General features: G+C 36.8%; 1 protein-coding gene across 1 annotated transcript in view; it reads left to right on the top strand.

Annotated features, from left to right (window-relative positions):
- The window catches only part of fnta (farnesyltransferase, CAAX box, subunit alpha), a 15,248-nt gene extending 2,331 nt beyond the window's left edge, over positions 1 to 12,917 (top strand). The window contains exons 2-9 of the mRNA XM_016240084.1: positions 1,456 to 1,541; positions 1,863 to 1,977; positions 2,602 to 2,706; positions 3,182 to 3,308; positions 3,389 to 3,537; positions 4,447 to 4,509; positions 4,867 to 5,044; positions 12,076 to 12,917. Coding sequence (XP_016095570.1) covers positions 1,456 to 1,541; positions 1,863 to 1,977; positions 2,602 to 2,706; positions 3,182 to 3,308; positions 3,389 to 3,537; positions 4,447 to 4,509; positions 4,867 to 5,044; positions 12,076 to 12,249 — 997 coding nt within the window. The 3' untranslated portion in view covers positions 12,250 to 12,917. The remainder of the gene's footprint in view (positions 1 to 1,455; positions 1,542 to 1,862; positions 1,978 to 2,601; positions 2,707 to 3,181; positions 3,309 to 3,388; positions 3,538 to 4,446; positions 4,510 to 4,866; positions 5,045 to 12,075) is intronic.
- Positions 12,918 to 13,273: the final 356 nt, after the last annotated feature.

The following is a 13,273-nucleotide window of genomic DNA, read 5'->3' as shown; positions in this document are numbered from 1 at the left end:
TCCTGGCTGGTGGAACGATCTTCCCACCCCTATCCGGAATGCTGAATCCCTGACAATTTTCAAGCGACAGCTGAAAACTCATCTCTTTTGAAGCTACTTGACTTCATCATAAAATTATTATTATTTTTTTTAATTCTCTCTCTTTACTTATTCCTTCTCTTTCTAGCTTGTACTTATTTGAACAATGTCTAAGAACTTGGTATTACAACCACTTCATGTGTCTGTTTGCCTCTTTAAGAAGAATCGCTTTATGTATCCCCCAAATGACTAAATGTAAATGTAGAATGCCCTATTTTACTGTCATGATGAGTGAATATTGTCAAAAAATACTACACTAAACAGTGACTAAACACGACCCCTTTTAATACATGTTAACCAGGAGTCACTCTCATTTATAATCGCAGCATGCATCTAACACTAAAGATGCGGTTTAGTGCGGTTGTTTTGGCTATATTACTTTTTTGCAGCGCACTGCCTGTGTCTGAGTAACAAACTAAAAAAAACAACAAACAAAAAAGTGCATATGATATTAACAGACGAACTACGTTCATATTTATAATTCCAAACAATCGGTAAGAGACAGGTGCTAGGAAATGCTCTTTTGTACTCATTTATTGACGAGTCGGCTGCGGTGCTTCTCTGGCGCTCACTGCACAGAACAGACGCCGAGAGAGGTGACTCTTCTCCAGGAAAGTCAGGACAACACTGGCGAAATCTTCCAACTGAACCATAGCTAAGGTTTATCCAAAAAAGACGCTAGGTTTGTCAGTATGAATATTCTATGGGGAAAAAATCCACTAAAAGGGTCTGAATGTTGCTAAATCTAGTGCTAAAGTCGCGCTCGTGTGTGTGTGAGACGCGGGAGCTGATGGCAGGGGGCAGTGGATATTTGTGGCGGTCAATGTGGATATTGTGGACGAGTTCTTCTGTGTCATCACGTTCTATTAGTTCTACAGCTTCAGTTTCGGAACTTTCACGCTTAGTAACACATACAGCTGTGCCCCCACCACAGTGCACCAGTGAAAAGGGACCCCTTTCAAACAGTGTTGGGTTCCGAACGTTGTTTAAGCGACATACACCGGTATTGCGGTATTTTAAAAATTCATATCATAACAAAAATAAACACCCATATCACCCATTTTCTGGTTGATTCAAATGAACTAAATAAGACTGTCAGAAGTCTTTGAGAATTAAGAGATTCATATGAACCTTTTTCTTTATTGATTCGTTCTGGCGACTCGATAGTTTAATGCTGACACTCTGTGATGTAAATGTCATCTTGAGTAATCTCACATTCAAGAGATGCATATGAACTAAATCACTTGTTTGTGCATTAGAAATTTGGCTTTCTTAATTCAAAAGAGGTTCATTTTATGAAGTCTTGGTGAAATGCCTGGGCCATTTAACTAGCAATTCTATAAACTGTTATTTAATGTGCTTGTTTTTCTATTTTAGGGACAGAAAAGAGTGGGCCGATCTAGAACCCGTTCCTCAAGATGATGGACCAAACCCTGTCGTGAAAATAGCTTATTCAGAGAAATGTAAGTGTCTTTTATTCAATAAAGCTTGAACCAACAGTTCTTTTTTTAGTATCACACATTATTATCGTCTCAGACCATTGATTTCTCAGTTCTTTCATGTCTCTCGTATCACTCCACACTCTTTTCTCCTCCACAACTCATATCCATTGCTCTGCTTCATGCTCATTTATTTAAGTAATCATGCAGTTAATGGGATAATGTACAGTCAGCAGTAATTATCGCAAAATAAACCAATTCAGTGCGATACAAGACCCAATCATGCTGTCAGGGTTTGTTTTACTCACTGTATGTTATCAGTTGTTGAACACTTTTCATCTGCAGTCACAGACGTGTTTGACATGTTCAGAGCGCTCCTGAAGAACGATGAGAAGAGTGAGAGAGCGTTTGCATTGACCGCTGAAGCCATCGACCTCAATGCTGCAAATTACACAGTATGGTGAGATAGCGGATATTTAAATGAACATGTAAATGTGAATATGTTATGTCCTGGTGAATTTTTAATGGCAAACCTCATGCACTACCATTCAAAAGTTTGTGTTTGGTAAGATTTTTTAAATATTTTATGCTTAACAAGGCTGCATTCATTTGATCAAAAAGTTATTGTGAAATATCATTACCATTCAAAATAACTATTTTCTATTTTAATACATTTTTAAAAGTAATTTATTTCTGTGATGCAAAGCTGAATTTTCAGCATCATTACTCCAGTCTTCAGTGTCACATGATCCTTCAGAAATCATTCTAATATGCTGATTTGCTGCTTATTTATTATTTTTATAATTTATTTAGAGTTCTTTGATGAATAGAAAGTTTTAAAAACAGCATTTAATTGAAATAGAAAACTTTGTAACATTATAAATGTCTTTACTGTCACCTTTGATCAGCTGTAATGCATCCTATTGATTTCTTTCCAAAACAATCATAACACATACACTAAGTCTGCAGTGGCTACAGATTTAAAAATCAGCAAGTCTTCTGGTTGCTTTGGTCTGCAAAAAGTTACAAAGTCAGTGCAAGTCACTTGCATCCTACATGAAAGTGTGGTGTTTGATGTCTGTAGGCACTACAGGAGAGTTTTACTGCAGGCTCTAGATAAAGACCTGAGAGAAGAGATGAACTATGTCACAGCCATCATTGAGGATCAGCCCAAGAACTACCAAGTCTGGTAAGTCTACCTCAACCTCTTGATACAAATAAGTGTGAAGTTTGAGTAAAAGTGATGCTTTCCTCAGCAAACATCACTAAATTAATAAGCATTATAAATGTTTGATGTTTAAAAGTTGTTGTTTTTTACGTTAACTTTTAAAAAAAAATAAAATAAATGTTAGCTGAAATGTAATAAAATACAATCAACTTTTTTATTTCAGCTAGTTGCCATTTCTCATTTGAATTTAGTTCAGCTTGATGTACTAAAATAACTAAAGCTAAAACTGAAATAAAAATTTATAAAACCTATATAGACATACCCCCACATACACACAAACTACTAAAAATGACAAACACACGCACACAAAGAAAATTAAAAATGGAAAACTTAAGAATAAAAACAGATTCAAAATATTAATAAAAAACTATAAGTACATATAAATCAAGCCCTGTTATTTACTATTGATTATTAAACAATTTGTGCAAATCTGCAGGCATCACAGGCGGATGGTGGTGGAGTGGCTGAACGACCCGTCTGAAGAGCTGCAGTTTGTAGCAGAAATTCTTAGTCAAGATGCCAAGAACTACCACGCATGGCAGCACAGACAGTGGGTCATGCAGGTACAGATCCAGATCCAGTGTGCTGTGTAACTGTTTGCTGATCTGCATGCATGTTCATGGTCCATCTCTGTGTGTCACAGGAGTATAAACTGTGGGATGGAGAGCTGGAGTATGTGGAGGAACTATTAGAGGAGGACGTGAGGAATAACTCTGCCTGGAATCAGAGACACTTTGTGATTAATCACACCAGTGGATACTCCGACTCATCCATCCTCGACAGAGAAGTGCAGTGAGTCTCATTCATTACCAAATCAGAGCCTTTTTGCTCTAAAAAGCTTTGCAAATATACAAATGATCACATGAAGTTATAAAAATTGGCCTTGAATCAAATTTTTGTTTTGGTTATCCTTTGTTTTTACTCTTATGTCACGTTTATCAGGCTTTCAAAGTTTTGGTTTATGCATTTGAGTGATTATTCAGTAACTGCATCCGAAAAATTACAATAACGAGAAGTTGAGTTCAGATTTTCCTCACAATTCTGAGAAAAAAAGTACTTCTCATAATTCTGACTTTACATCTCACAATTCTGTTGTTGTTTTTTTGTTTTGTTTTCCTTCATGGAAAAAAAACTAAAAAAATAAGTAATTGCAAGTTTATATTTCACAATTCAGACTTTTTTCTCAGAATTGCACGTTTATATTGTGCAATTCTGAATTGATATTGATTAACTGAAAGAAAAAGAGTCAGAATTGCGAGTAAAAAAAGGCAGAATTGTGAGATATAAACTCAGAATTGCCATAGAAAATAATTTGAAGATAAAAATTGCAATTACATTTTTTTTTTTTTTTATGAAAACAGGCTATAATAACAGTTCCTAGTTCTATAACAGTGCCTTTCATTAACATTAATAAAAATTTACATTATATAAAATGCTAAACATATTACTAGAGAGTCACAGTGCTGCTCATATGAATTACTTAAAGCTGCTTATCTGAAGAACAGGCTAGTGTAGTTGTTTGTTGTGTAACATGACATCCAACATGTGAATGTTTATTTGGTTCCACCTGCTTTTAAAGAAACTGTTTCCGTAGAATTTACATATTAAGATTATTATTTGTTACTGAAAAGCAAATATGACCAATTAAAACCATTCAGTGCCTCTCTTTCCCTTTCTCTCTCTCTGTCTTTCTCTCTTCAGGTACACCCTGAAACAAATAAAGAAAGCTCCTCACAACGAGAGCGCTTGGAACTATTTAAATGGGTGGGTGTTGCAAATAGATATAAACAGCCTGTAAAGTCAACCAATTTTCTGTGGATTGTACTTTCAAACCTATGACCAGCAGATGGCAGATGCTCACCACAGAACACACAAACACAGTTTTCATTGAAGAGCCTGACTGAATGTTTATGACTATATACTGGCAAAAACATAACATGGATCATTAACAGTGTTTGCCAAGGCAAGCATCACCATTATTGTTGCTCATGCTTGGAAAAAAATTTATATGTAATAAATAAATAATTGGAAATAAATAAATAAATATGTATAATATTTGCATGAATTTAAACATTACATATATATTGTGATTTGTCCCCAAGCATCTGTTCTGTGACTCAGGATCCTACAGGATGGTGGGCTGTCCTCGTATCCTGGACTGCTGGAACAGGTGACGGAGCTTCAGGACACATGCAGTTCTCCATATCTCACCGCCTTCCTGGTCGACCTCTACGAAGATGCTCTGGAGACCAACAGCTCCAGCTACGACCAGCAAGAGATGCTCAGCAAGGCTTTGGAGGTGAGCTGTGAGTTTGCACATAGAGAAAACAGTAGCCATGTTTATATGAAGATCGTTTTCAGAGTAAGATACATATTAAAGAAATAATTCAGCCAAAAAGGAAAATTTGCTGAAAATGTACTTAAACTCATCTACATTTTCGATGGCCTGAGGGTATTTCTTCATGGGAACAGATTTGGAGAAATGTAGCATTATGTCACTTGCTTACCAATGGATCTTCTGCAGTGAATGGGTGCCGTCAGAATGAGAGTCCAAACGGCTGATAAAAACATCACAATAATCCACAAGCAATCCACACGACTCCAGTCCATCAGTCTTGTGAAGCAAAAGTGTTTGTAAGGAACAAATCCATCAAGACGTTTTTAACATAAACCTTTGCATTGGCCTAAAATGCAAGTCCTCTATCCAAGATATTGCTTCCTCCTGTGAAAAAGTCTAAGATAAATAAGAAAGAGAAATATGCACAGTTTACCAGTGAAAAATGTCCATAATAGTTCTAAAGAAATATGTGGGTGCATTTTGATGTGAGAGGACAACATTGGATTAATTTTTCACTGCAGGATGCATTATTATGGATTATGGACTTGTATTTTTATGGCTGGAAGCAATGGCTTAAAGTTAAAATGCCTCAATGATGGATTTGTTTCCTACAAATGTGCAGCTTTTCACTTCACAAGATTGATGGTTAATTGATGGACTGAAGTCATGTCGATTAGTTGTGGATTATTGTGATGTTGTTATCAGCTGTTTGGACTCTCATTCTGACGGCACCCATTCACTGCAGAAGATCCATTGGTGAGAAAGTGATGTAATGCTACATTTCCACAAATCTGTTCCGATGAAGAAACAAACTCGTCTACATCTTGGATTGCCTGAGGGTGAATACATCTTCATTTTTGGGTGAACTGTTCCTGTAAGCTTTTTTTCTGAATAAGACACAAAGGTCTTCAAAGGTTTGAATATACCAAGTAATCAAAATTTTCCAAATAAACTATATGCACTTTTTCTCTGCTACTCATTTGTATACAGTCATTTAGCAGTTGTGTTAAATAATGCATTTACATCATGCATACATCAGAGTATGACCAAATGCTGATATTGATTTGCATGTAAACATAGTTTCAGTTTTGTATGAATAACCGCAATAAATAGTTGCCTTTAAGGTAAATAACAGCATTTATTGTGGTTTAAATAATTAAATAATCATCAAAGCATTAATGAAGCAGAACTGATGTTGTAAAACTTCACAAAGCTTACATCATGTGCCCATGTGCAACATTACTGTAAGAACTGAACTCCGTTAGAAGCAATTTATGATGGATAACACTCAAACGCTGAGTGTGTTTTTTTTTTCCATAAATATTTCAGTAGCCCGTATCACATGTAAAGTGTTCTCATAAAGAATATGTGGTTTAATCCTTTGGTGTAGTGATTGTTTCATCTCTTTTAGCTTGTAGGTTCACTTACAGATATCTATATTTCATAGAATCTGATGAATATTTCACAGTTTGGTGGTTTGTACAAAAATAGACATCATTCACAACCACTGATTAAGGTAATTATAGATTTTTGAATTCTGTCTTTAGCTGAAAGCGCTTTTCTTTAAATATTAACTCAACACAACTTTAATAGATGTTAATTAATAATTGATCTGTGGTTCCATACCAATAAACAAAATGAATATAAAACATTACATGGCTGCCTCTGTACGTCACAGAGCTTGTCTCCTCCATAAAGGAAGGCAAATCAGGACAGAGAAAGTATTATTCATCTCTTGAGTATTTCTCCGTGACAGGCCTTGTGTTTCTTCTGCAAATGTGCGGATGTTGTCTCTGTGTTGAGATTAATGAGATTTCTTTGCAGTGGGTTTCTCATCCTGTGGCGCGATGATGATGGAGTTGAGAATGATTTTCTGTTTTGAAATTGAGGCCACGTGCATGTGTATGTGTTAAAAAACCGGTTCAACCTTTCAGCTGCAGTCAGACGCACACGCATATGAGATGAGGAATATGAAAGCTTTCAGAGGAAAAGTGTGCATGGATATGAAATGAATAGTTTTGTGCCAAGACAAAAAAGGAAACTTTTTATAGTAGTGTGGGGTGGATGGTATTCAGTGAGTTGCACAGTTCTAGACCTGATTGTATTCTCTAAGGGAGTTTTCACACCTGGCTCATTTGGAGTGTTTTTCATAAGTTTCTCTCTTAGTTTGGTTAATTTTGGTATATATAAACACGAAAGTCACACCAAAACAATCCGACATCGCCTGAACAAGGAGATTGAAAACAATCTGTGAAGCGGGTTAGTTGTGGTGAGAAAGCAGTTTGTCTCAATGGACCAGTGAACCAATCTGTATAATTCATAATGGCAAATGTGTTACTTCAAAAGCAGCAGTGTCTGATTATCTGGGTGAGCACATTAGTTTGCTTTAAAAAAAAAAAATCTAAATCTTAAAATGTTGTGTAATTCAAAACAAGAGTGAAGCCTTCCTGCTCTAATATATTTGTAGCTGTATATATACGTACATACACACATAATTGGTTTCCCACTCTAATATACATAAAATGTATATGTGTGTATAACCAAAAATAAAATTCAATTTAAGTCCCTGTTTCAGAACAAAGCAAATGAATTACAAATGAAAATGCCCTGAGTGTGATTCTTGAAACAATTTCATTTTGTAACCCTAAGTTCTAACCCTCAGTTTATCTTTTAGGAATCTATCATAGAGTCCTCACAGCTGTTGAGAAATGGATTCGACATAATTCTAGAGTGGTTCTGTAGAATCGGACATTGTAGCTCTCACATGGTTCTAAATTATTATTTATTGTGACCCTCAAATGGTTCTTGAATATTTCTGAGGGCTTCTACAGTGAAACTCCCACAAAATAATAATGTTATAATATAATAAAATAATAATAATGTTTCCGATGGGTTCTACAGTGGAATGCTCACAACAGTTCTAGAATAATTCTGAACAGTGGCGGCTCGTCAGGGGAGGCAAGGGAGGCACAGCCTATGCAAAATTTTGAGGTGTAAAAATAGTAATAGTAGCTTACAATTTAATGTTAATGAAATTTCAATATATTTAATGTCTTCATAATGTGTATTTCTTAATTGTAATTTCACCATTGCAAACGATAAAATATTACTTAAGTCAGAATCCCCTGTGTTTTACAGCTGCTGTGGATGAACGTCTCTGTGGATAGAGAAGGGGAGGGGGGAAGCACAATCCAAAAATGGAGATTCTGGCCTCCAATTGATAAAAAATGAACCAATCAGCATTGAGTATTTCTACGCGTCAGCAGAGCGGCTCTATTTCTTAATGGCTTACAAAATTTACAGAGGAGGCTAGCCTCCCTTGGTTTATCAACCAATCACCGTTGAGACATCAATGACGTTGTAATATGCTTGAATGACTCTGTGGCACCTATAATGTATGAAGAGACGAGATATTGAATATTTTATTGCAAATAAATTTACAAAGCTCCCTTTTGAGCAGCAGCTAAAAATAAAAAATTAAGGAAGACCCATGCCTAATCTGGACATAAAACAATCTTCATTATGCAGCCGAATGGAATTATGCAGTTTTAGAAACGAATTATTTAGCAAAACCGAGTGGCTAACAGGCTCAGTGAACTTGAACAAACGCTTCTGCTGGCTTTGTCTTCTATTTGACGAATCAACTGGAGGATTCAATCCATGGATTACGACTTGTTTCAACAATATGAAGAATTTAGCAAGAGCTATGGAAAGACATGCAAAGTCTCGAAACCACATATCTTCCGCTCTTAAGATGAAGTTGTTCGGGCAGGTAAGAATCGATGAGGCACTCAGCCAGGCCGCTGCCATTGGGGTACTGCGGCATAACGAGCAGGTGGCGAAAAACCGTGATCTTTTGCGCAAACTGATCATTGCGGTTCTATATTTGGGCCAACAAGAACACGCATTTCGTGGTCACGATGAGTCTGCTACAAGTAAAAACAAAGGGAATTTTGTACAACTTCTAGAAACCTTTTCAGAGTTTGACCCAGCACTTGCAGAGCATCTGAAAACATCCACCATTTTCAAAGGTACTTCAAAATAAATTCAAAATGACATAATTGACAGTATAGCCACTGTTGTAAATATTGAAATAGATCAAGAAATTCAGTCAACTGATTTCTTTGCCATACAAGCAGATGACACTACCGATGTCTCATGTAAATGCCAGCTGTCCGTCATTCTCCGTTTTGTGAATGTCAGTGGCACTATTTGCGAGAGAATTCTGGGTTTCCACGACGTTAGCGTCGACAGAGACGCCGAATCACTTTCTGAAGTGTTAATGAAAGTAATTCAGAAGTACAACCCAGAGCCCAAGTTAATTTGTCAAACATATGACGCCGCAAGTTGTATGAGTGGGCCGCCAGAGTCTGAACATTGTCTTTGACTGAATCATGACGGAACCAGGCTGGAATAATGACGCGATCGCTCAGGCCATGGCACTCAAACAGAAATTGCAGGATTTCAAGTTCATGTTTCTGCTTGATAAATTTTTGGACACACCGATGTTTTGTTCCAGGTTCTCCAAGCTAGATCGCTTGATTTGAAACGGTCATTTGACTACATAGATTCGACTCTTAAATCACTGAAAGCACTTCGTACTGACAAAACATTCCAAGAAGTGTATGACAACACTGTCCGTGCTGTTGGGCACGAGGATGGCCGAAGGAGGTGGCGCCGCCGCGGCTGGCGAGACTATGAGGGAGGATTTCACTGCAGCGAGCAGAGTGAAGATCCAAGCGTCACTGACTCTTATCGATCTCTGTTCTATGAAATTATGGATGCAGTTTTATGTCAGATGACAGAGAGATTTAGTGACTTTTTCGGCTTTTGGACTTTTCATTATTTGCGGGTTTTGCTAAACCAAAGGGGTTTCTTAATGCAGAACTGGCCTCACTTTTAAAAGTGTACCCCTTTTTTGACCGTTGGAGGTTGAAAAATGAACTGCTTGTGGTCTATGAAGAGAAGCGTTTCCATAAAGCGCAGAGCGACTTGCTTCAGATGATCAAACAGGACGATTTGCATAGCACCCTGCCAGAACTGTTCAGATTGCTTAAGTTGATGCTAACAATTCCTGTAACAACTGTGTCTGCTGAAAGGTCTTTCTCTGGCCTGAAGAGGGTGAAAACATATCTTCGCAGTAACTGTGGACAAGAAAAACTGTCACACTTGGCAACAATTTCTCTGGAGTCAGCCTTAATTGATGAATTAAAGACGACAGGTGTATTCTACGACAGAGTCATAGACACATTTGCCGCTAAGAAGGACAGGAGGATGGATTTTTTCTTCAAGTAATAGGGAAGTAAAAATTTTAATATATTGTTTTGCTGTATACGTACAATGTCGTTTTCCTACATAAACATAGCCAAAAGCAGGCTTTTATTAAGCAGTTTTAAAAAAAACGCCTCAGGGAGGGGACTATAATTTAGTGTGCCTCCTCTTATTTGAATATTCACGAGCCGCCACTGATTCTGAATGATTATTTGATGTAACCCTAAGATGGTTCTAGAATGTTTCTGAGGGTTTGTAACATGGAACCCTCACATGGTTCTAAATGAATCTTTGATGTAACCCTCAAACCCTTTTTTTTTTTTTTGTGGAACCCATTCACAGTTCTAGAATATTTCTGATGTTTTCCGCAGTGAAACCCTCACAACATTTATAAAATCAGGTTTTCTGTTGGTCTTAAAAAGTCTTAATTCACCCCTTCCACAAATTATGGCCTTAAAAATAATCAGAACAGTCTTAAATTCATAAAATCCTGGCATTAAATGTTGCATACAAAATAAATAAAATAAAAATAAAAAGGCCTTCCTCAGTATTTGTTTTTACAGATATCTGAACATCCTTAAATCAAGATAAATTTACTTGAGATGCAAATGTAAAATGCCTTGAAGAATTGAACAAAATTAAGTGATTTTATGCTTAAAACAAGAACAAATATCCACCAATATTTTTTTCTGAGCCGATTGACAGATATTTGTTCTTGTTTTAATCATAAACTCGCTTCATTTTGATCAGTTTCTCATAAAACAAGACTTCTGTAATTTTGCTTCTCAAGTAAATGTTTCTTGATTTAAGAATCTTTAGACATTTGCACTGGAAAACAAGACAAAAATACGTTAGACAAACATCGCTTTTTTTTTTGCCTTGAGATCAGAAAAATGATTTTTGTATTCTAGTGGTTGTGATGGATTGGTTGGAAATTGTATTTTCAAACTGAAGTGCTGCTAATATAACTCATCTGCTCCCTAGACATTCACATTAAGAGAGCATATTGGCGTATTGTGTTCCCTTCTGTTTATTCCTTAAATTTTATTTTCTTGGTCTTAAAAGGGTCTTTAAAATGTCTTAAATGTACCTGGTTACCAGGTTCTTCTGTGCAACTTCACATGGTTCTTGAATATTTCTGATGAGTTCTACAGTGGGACACTCACACATTTCTAAAATATTTGGAATGGGTTCTACAGTGGAACCCTTAGAACAGTTCTAAAATGGTTCTCATGGGTTCTACTGTGGAAGCCTTACAATTCTCGAAAGGCTCTAGAGAGGATTCTGCTCGTTTCTCCCGTGCTTCTAGAGAATTCCTCAGCAGGTCGAGCTGGAGAACTCAGACCGCTGACCTTTCAGTAACGCTGTGAAGTGCAGAATATTGATGAGCGTAACCAGCAGATTTCCTTTCATAAGGTCTGAACAGGCTTTTACTGCTGCTCAGAGGGAGCCGGCTGTCTCACTGCTTGTACGCAGGCACTCTTTACATGGGAAAATGTCAGAGCTGCATTTAGACTTCCACTCCCGTGTTGTTTTACACTGTCTACAATATGTACAGTGTTCGCTCAGTGTCATCGTCCATTTTTTCTCTCTCTTTTTTTGGTTCTCGTGACAATGTCCTGATGCATTTCCATTTCTCCCCCCCGAATCATCTCTGCTGTCTCCATCGATGAAAAAGAGCCTTGATTGTTCTCACCCTTTCACACCTGTTTGTTTTTTAGCTTTGTAAATTCCTGGCTGAGGAAAAGGACACCATTAGAAGGGAATACTGGAATTACCTGTCCCGTTCTCTCCAGAACACGTATGGCTCAGGTGACCCCGTTTCTGCCTCCTCTGACCCGCCTCCTCCTCCGTCATCATCCCAGCAGCCTGACATGGAGCCCAGTGACCCCTGAGGAGAAGCGCAGACCTGGACACATGCTTAAGAGCAAGAAGAAATTCTGAGACATGATAGACTCTTTATCTTTGTATGAGTGCTTGGGTGTGCACAACCAGGCTTTAACAGCAGTGCTTGTAAGTCAAAGAACGGCGTAAAAAAACAAGTAGCCATATGCTTAAACACGCTGAGATTGAACTGTACAGTGGATGAAATGGACTGTGGGAGTTTGGCAGTTAATCATACCAGTCATTCTTATGTTTTAGACTACCATCTACGTTTTCAGAGGTTAAAAGTGTCATTTATCAAAGCGAATACATAACCGACATGCTTCAGGTGTAGTCAGAAACTTCTCTTGCCAAAGCATCTTCTGGTCTGTGTTGCCAAACTTTGCTCAGACTGTGACTGTACATGCTTTTTTTGTATGTTCAGAAATATTAATGGTTAATGCTAAAGCTGATTGGCTTTTATTTTCTTCCATTTCCTAGTTGAAATAAGATCTGAAAGTGAGTTGTTACTAGAAGACTGTTCTCATGTTTGCAAGTGTTTTTTTCGGCTGGTTTCAGATTTTAATGGCATTTTTAGCAGATACTTAACCAACGTTATAATGAATCTTTTGGAAAAAGAATTACGAACATGCTTAATTTTACGTTTGTATGTACACTACTGTTAAAAAGTTTGGGGTAGGTTTTTTTTTTTAATTAATATTTTTATTCAGCAAGGATGCATTAAATTGATCAAAAGTGGCATTAAAGACGATGATGATCATGATACAAAAGAATTATATTTATGTTTATATAAACTTTATATTCTATAGGGATATTCCACAAAAATATTAAGCAGCACATGTTTCTTGAGCAGCAAATCAGCATATTAGAATGATTTCTCAAGGATCATGTGACACTGAAGAGTAATGATGCTGAAAATTCAGCTTTGATCACAGGAATACATTTCATTTTAAAATATATTCAAAATGAATAAATTGTAACAATATTTCACATTATTAGTTTTTACTGTATTTTCAATCAAATAAATGCAGCCTT

This window comes from Sinocyclocheilus grahami, unplaced genomic scaffold (assembly GCF_001515645.1).
Source record: "Sinocyclocheilus grahami isolate Dianchi unplaced genomic scaffold, SAMN03320097.WGS_v1.1 scaffold580.1, whole genome shotgun sequence".
Taxonomy (NCBI): Eukaryota; Metazoa; Chordata; class Actinopteri; order Cypriniformes; family Cyprinidae; genus Sinocyclocheilus; species Sinocyclocheilus grahami.
This window is presented reverse-complemented; position numbering and strand designations above follow the sequence as displayed.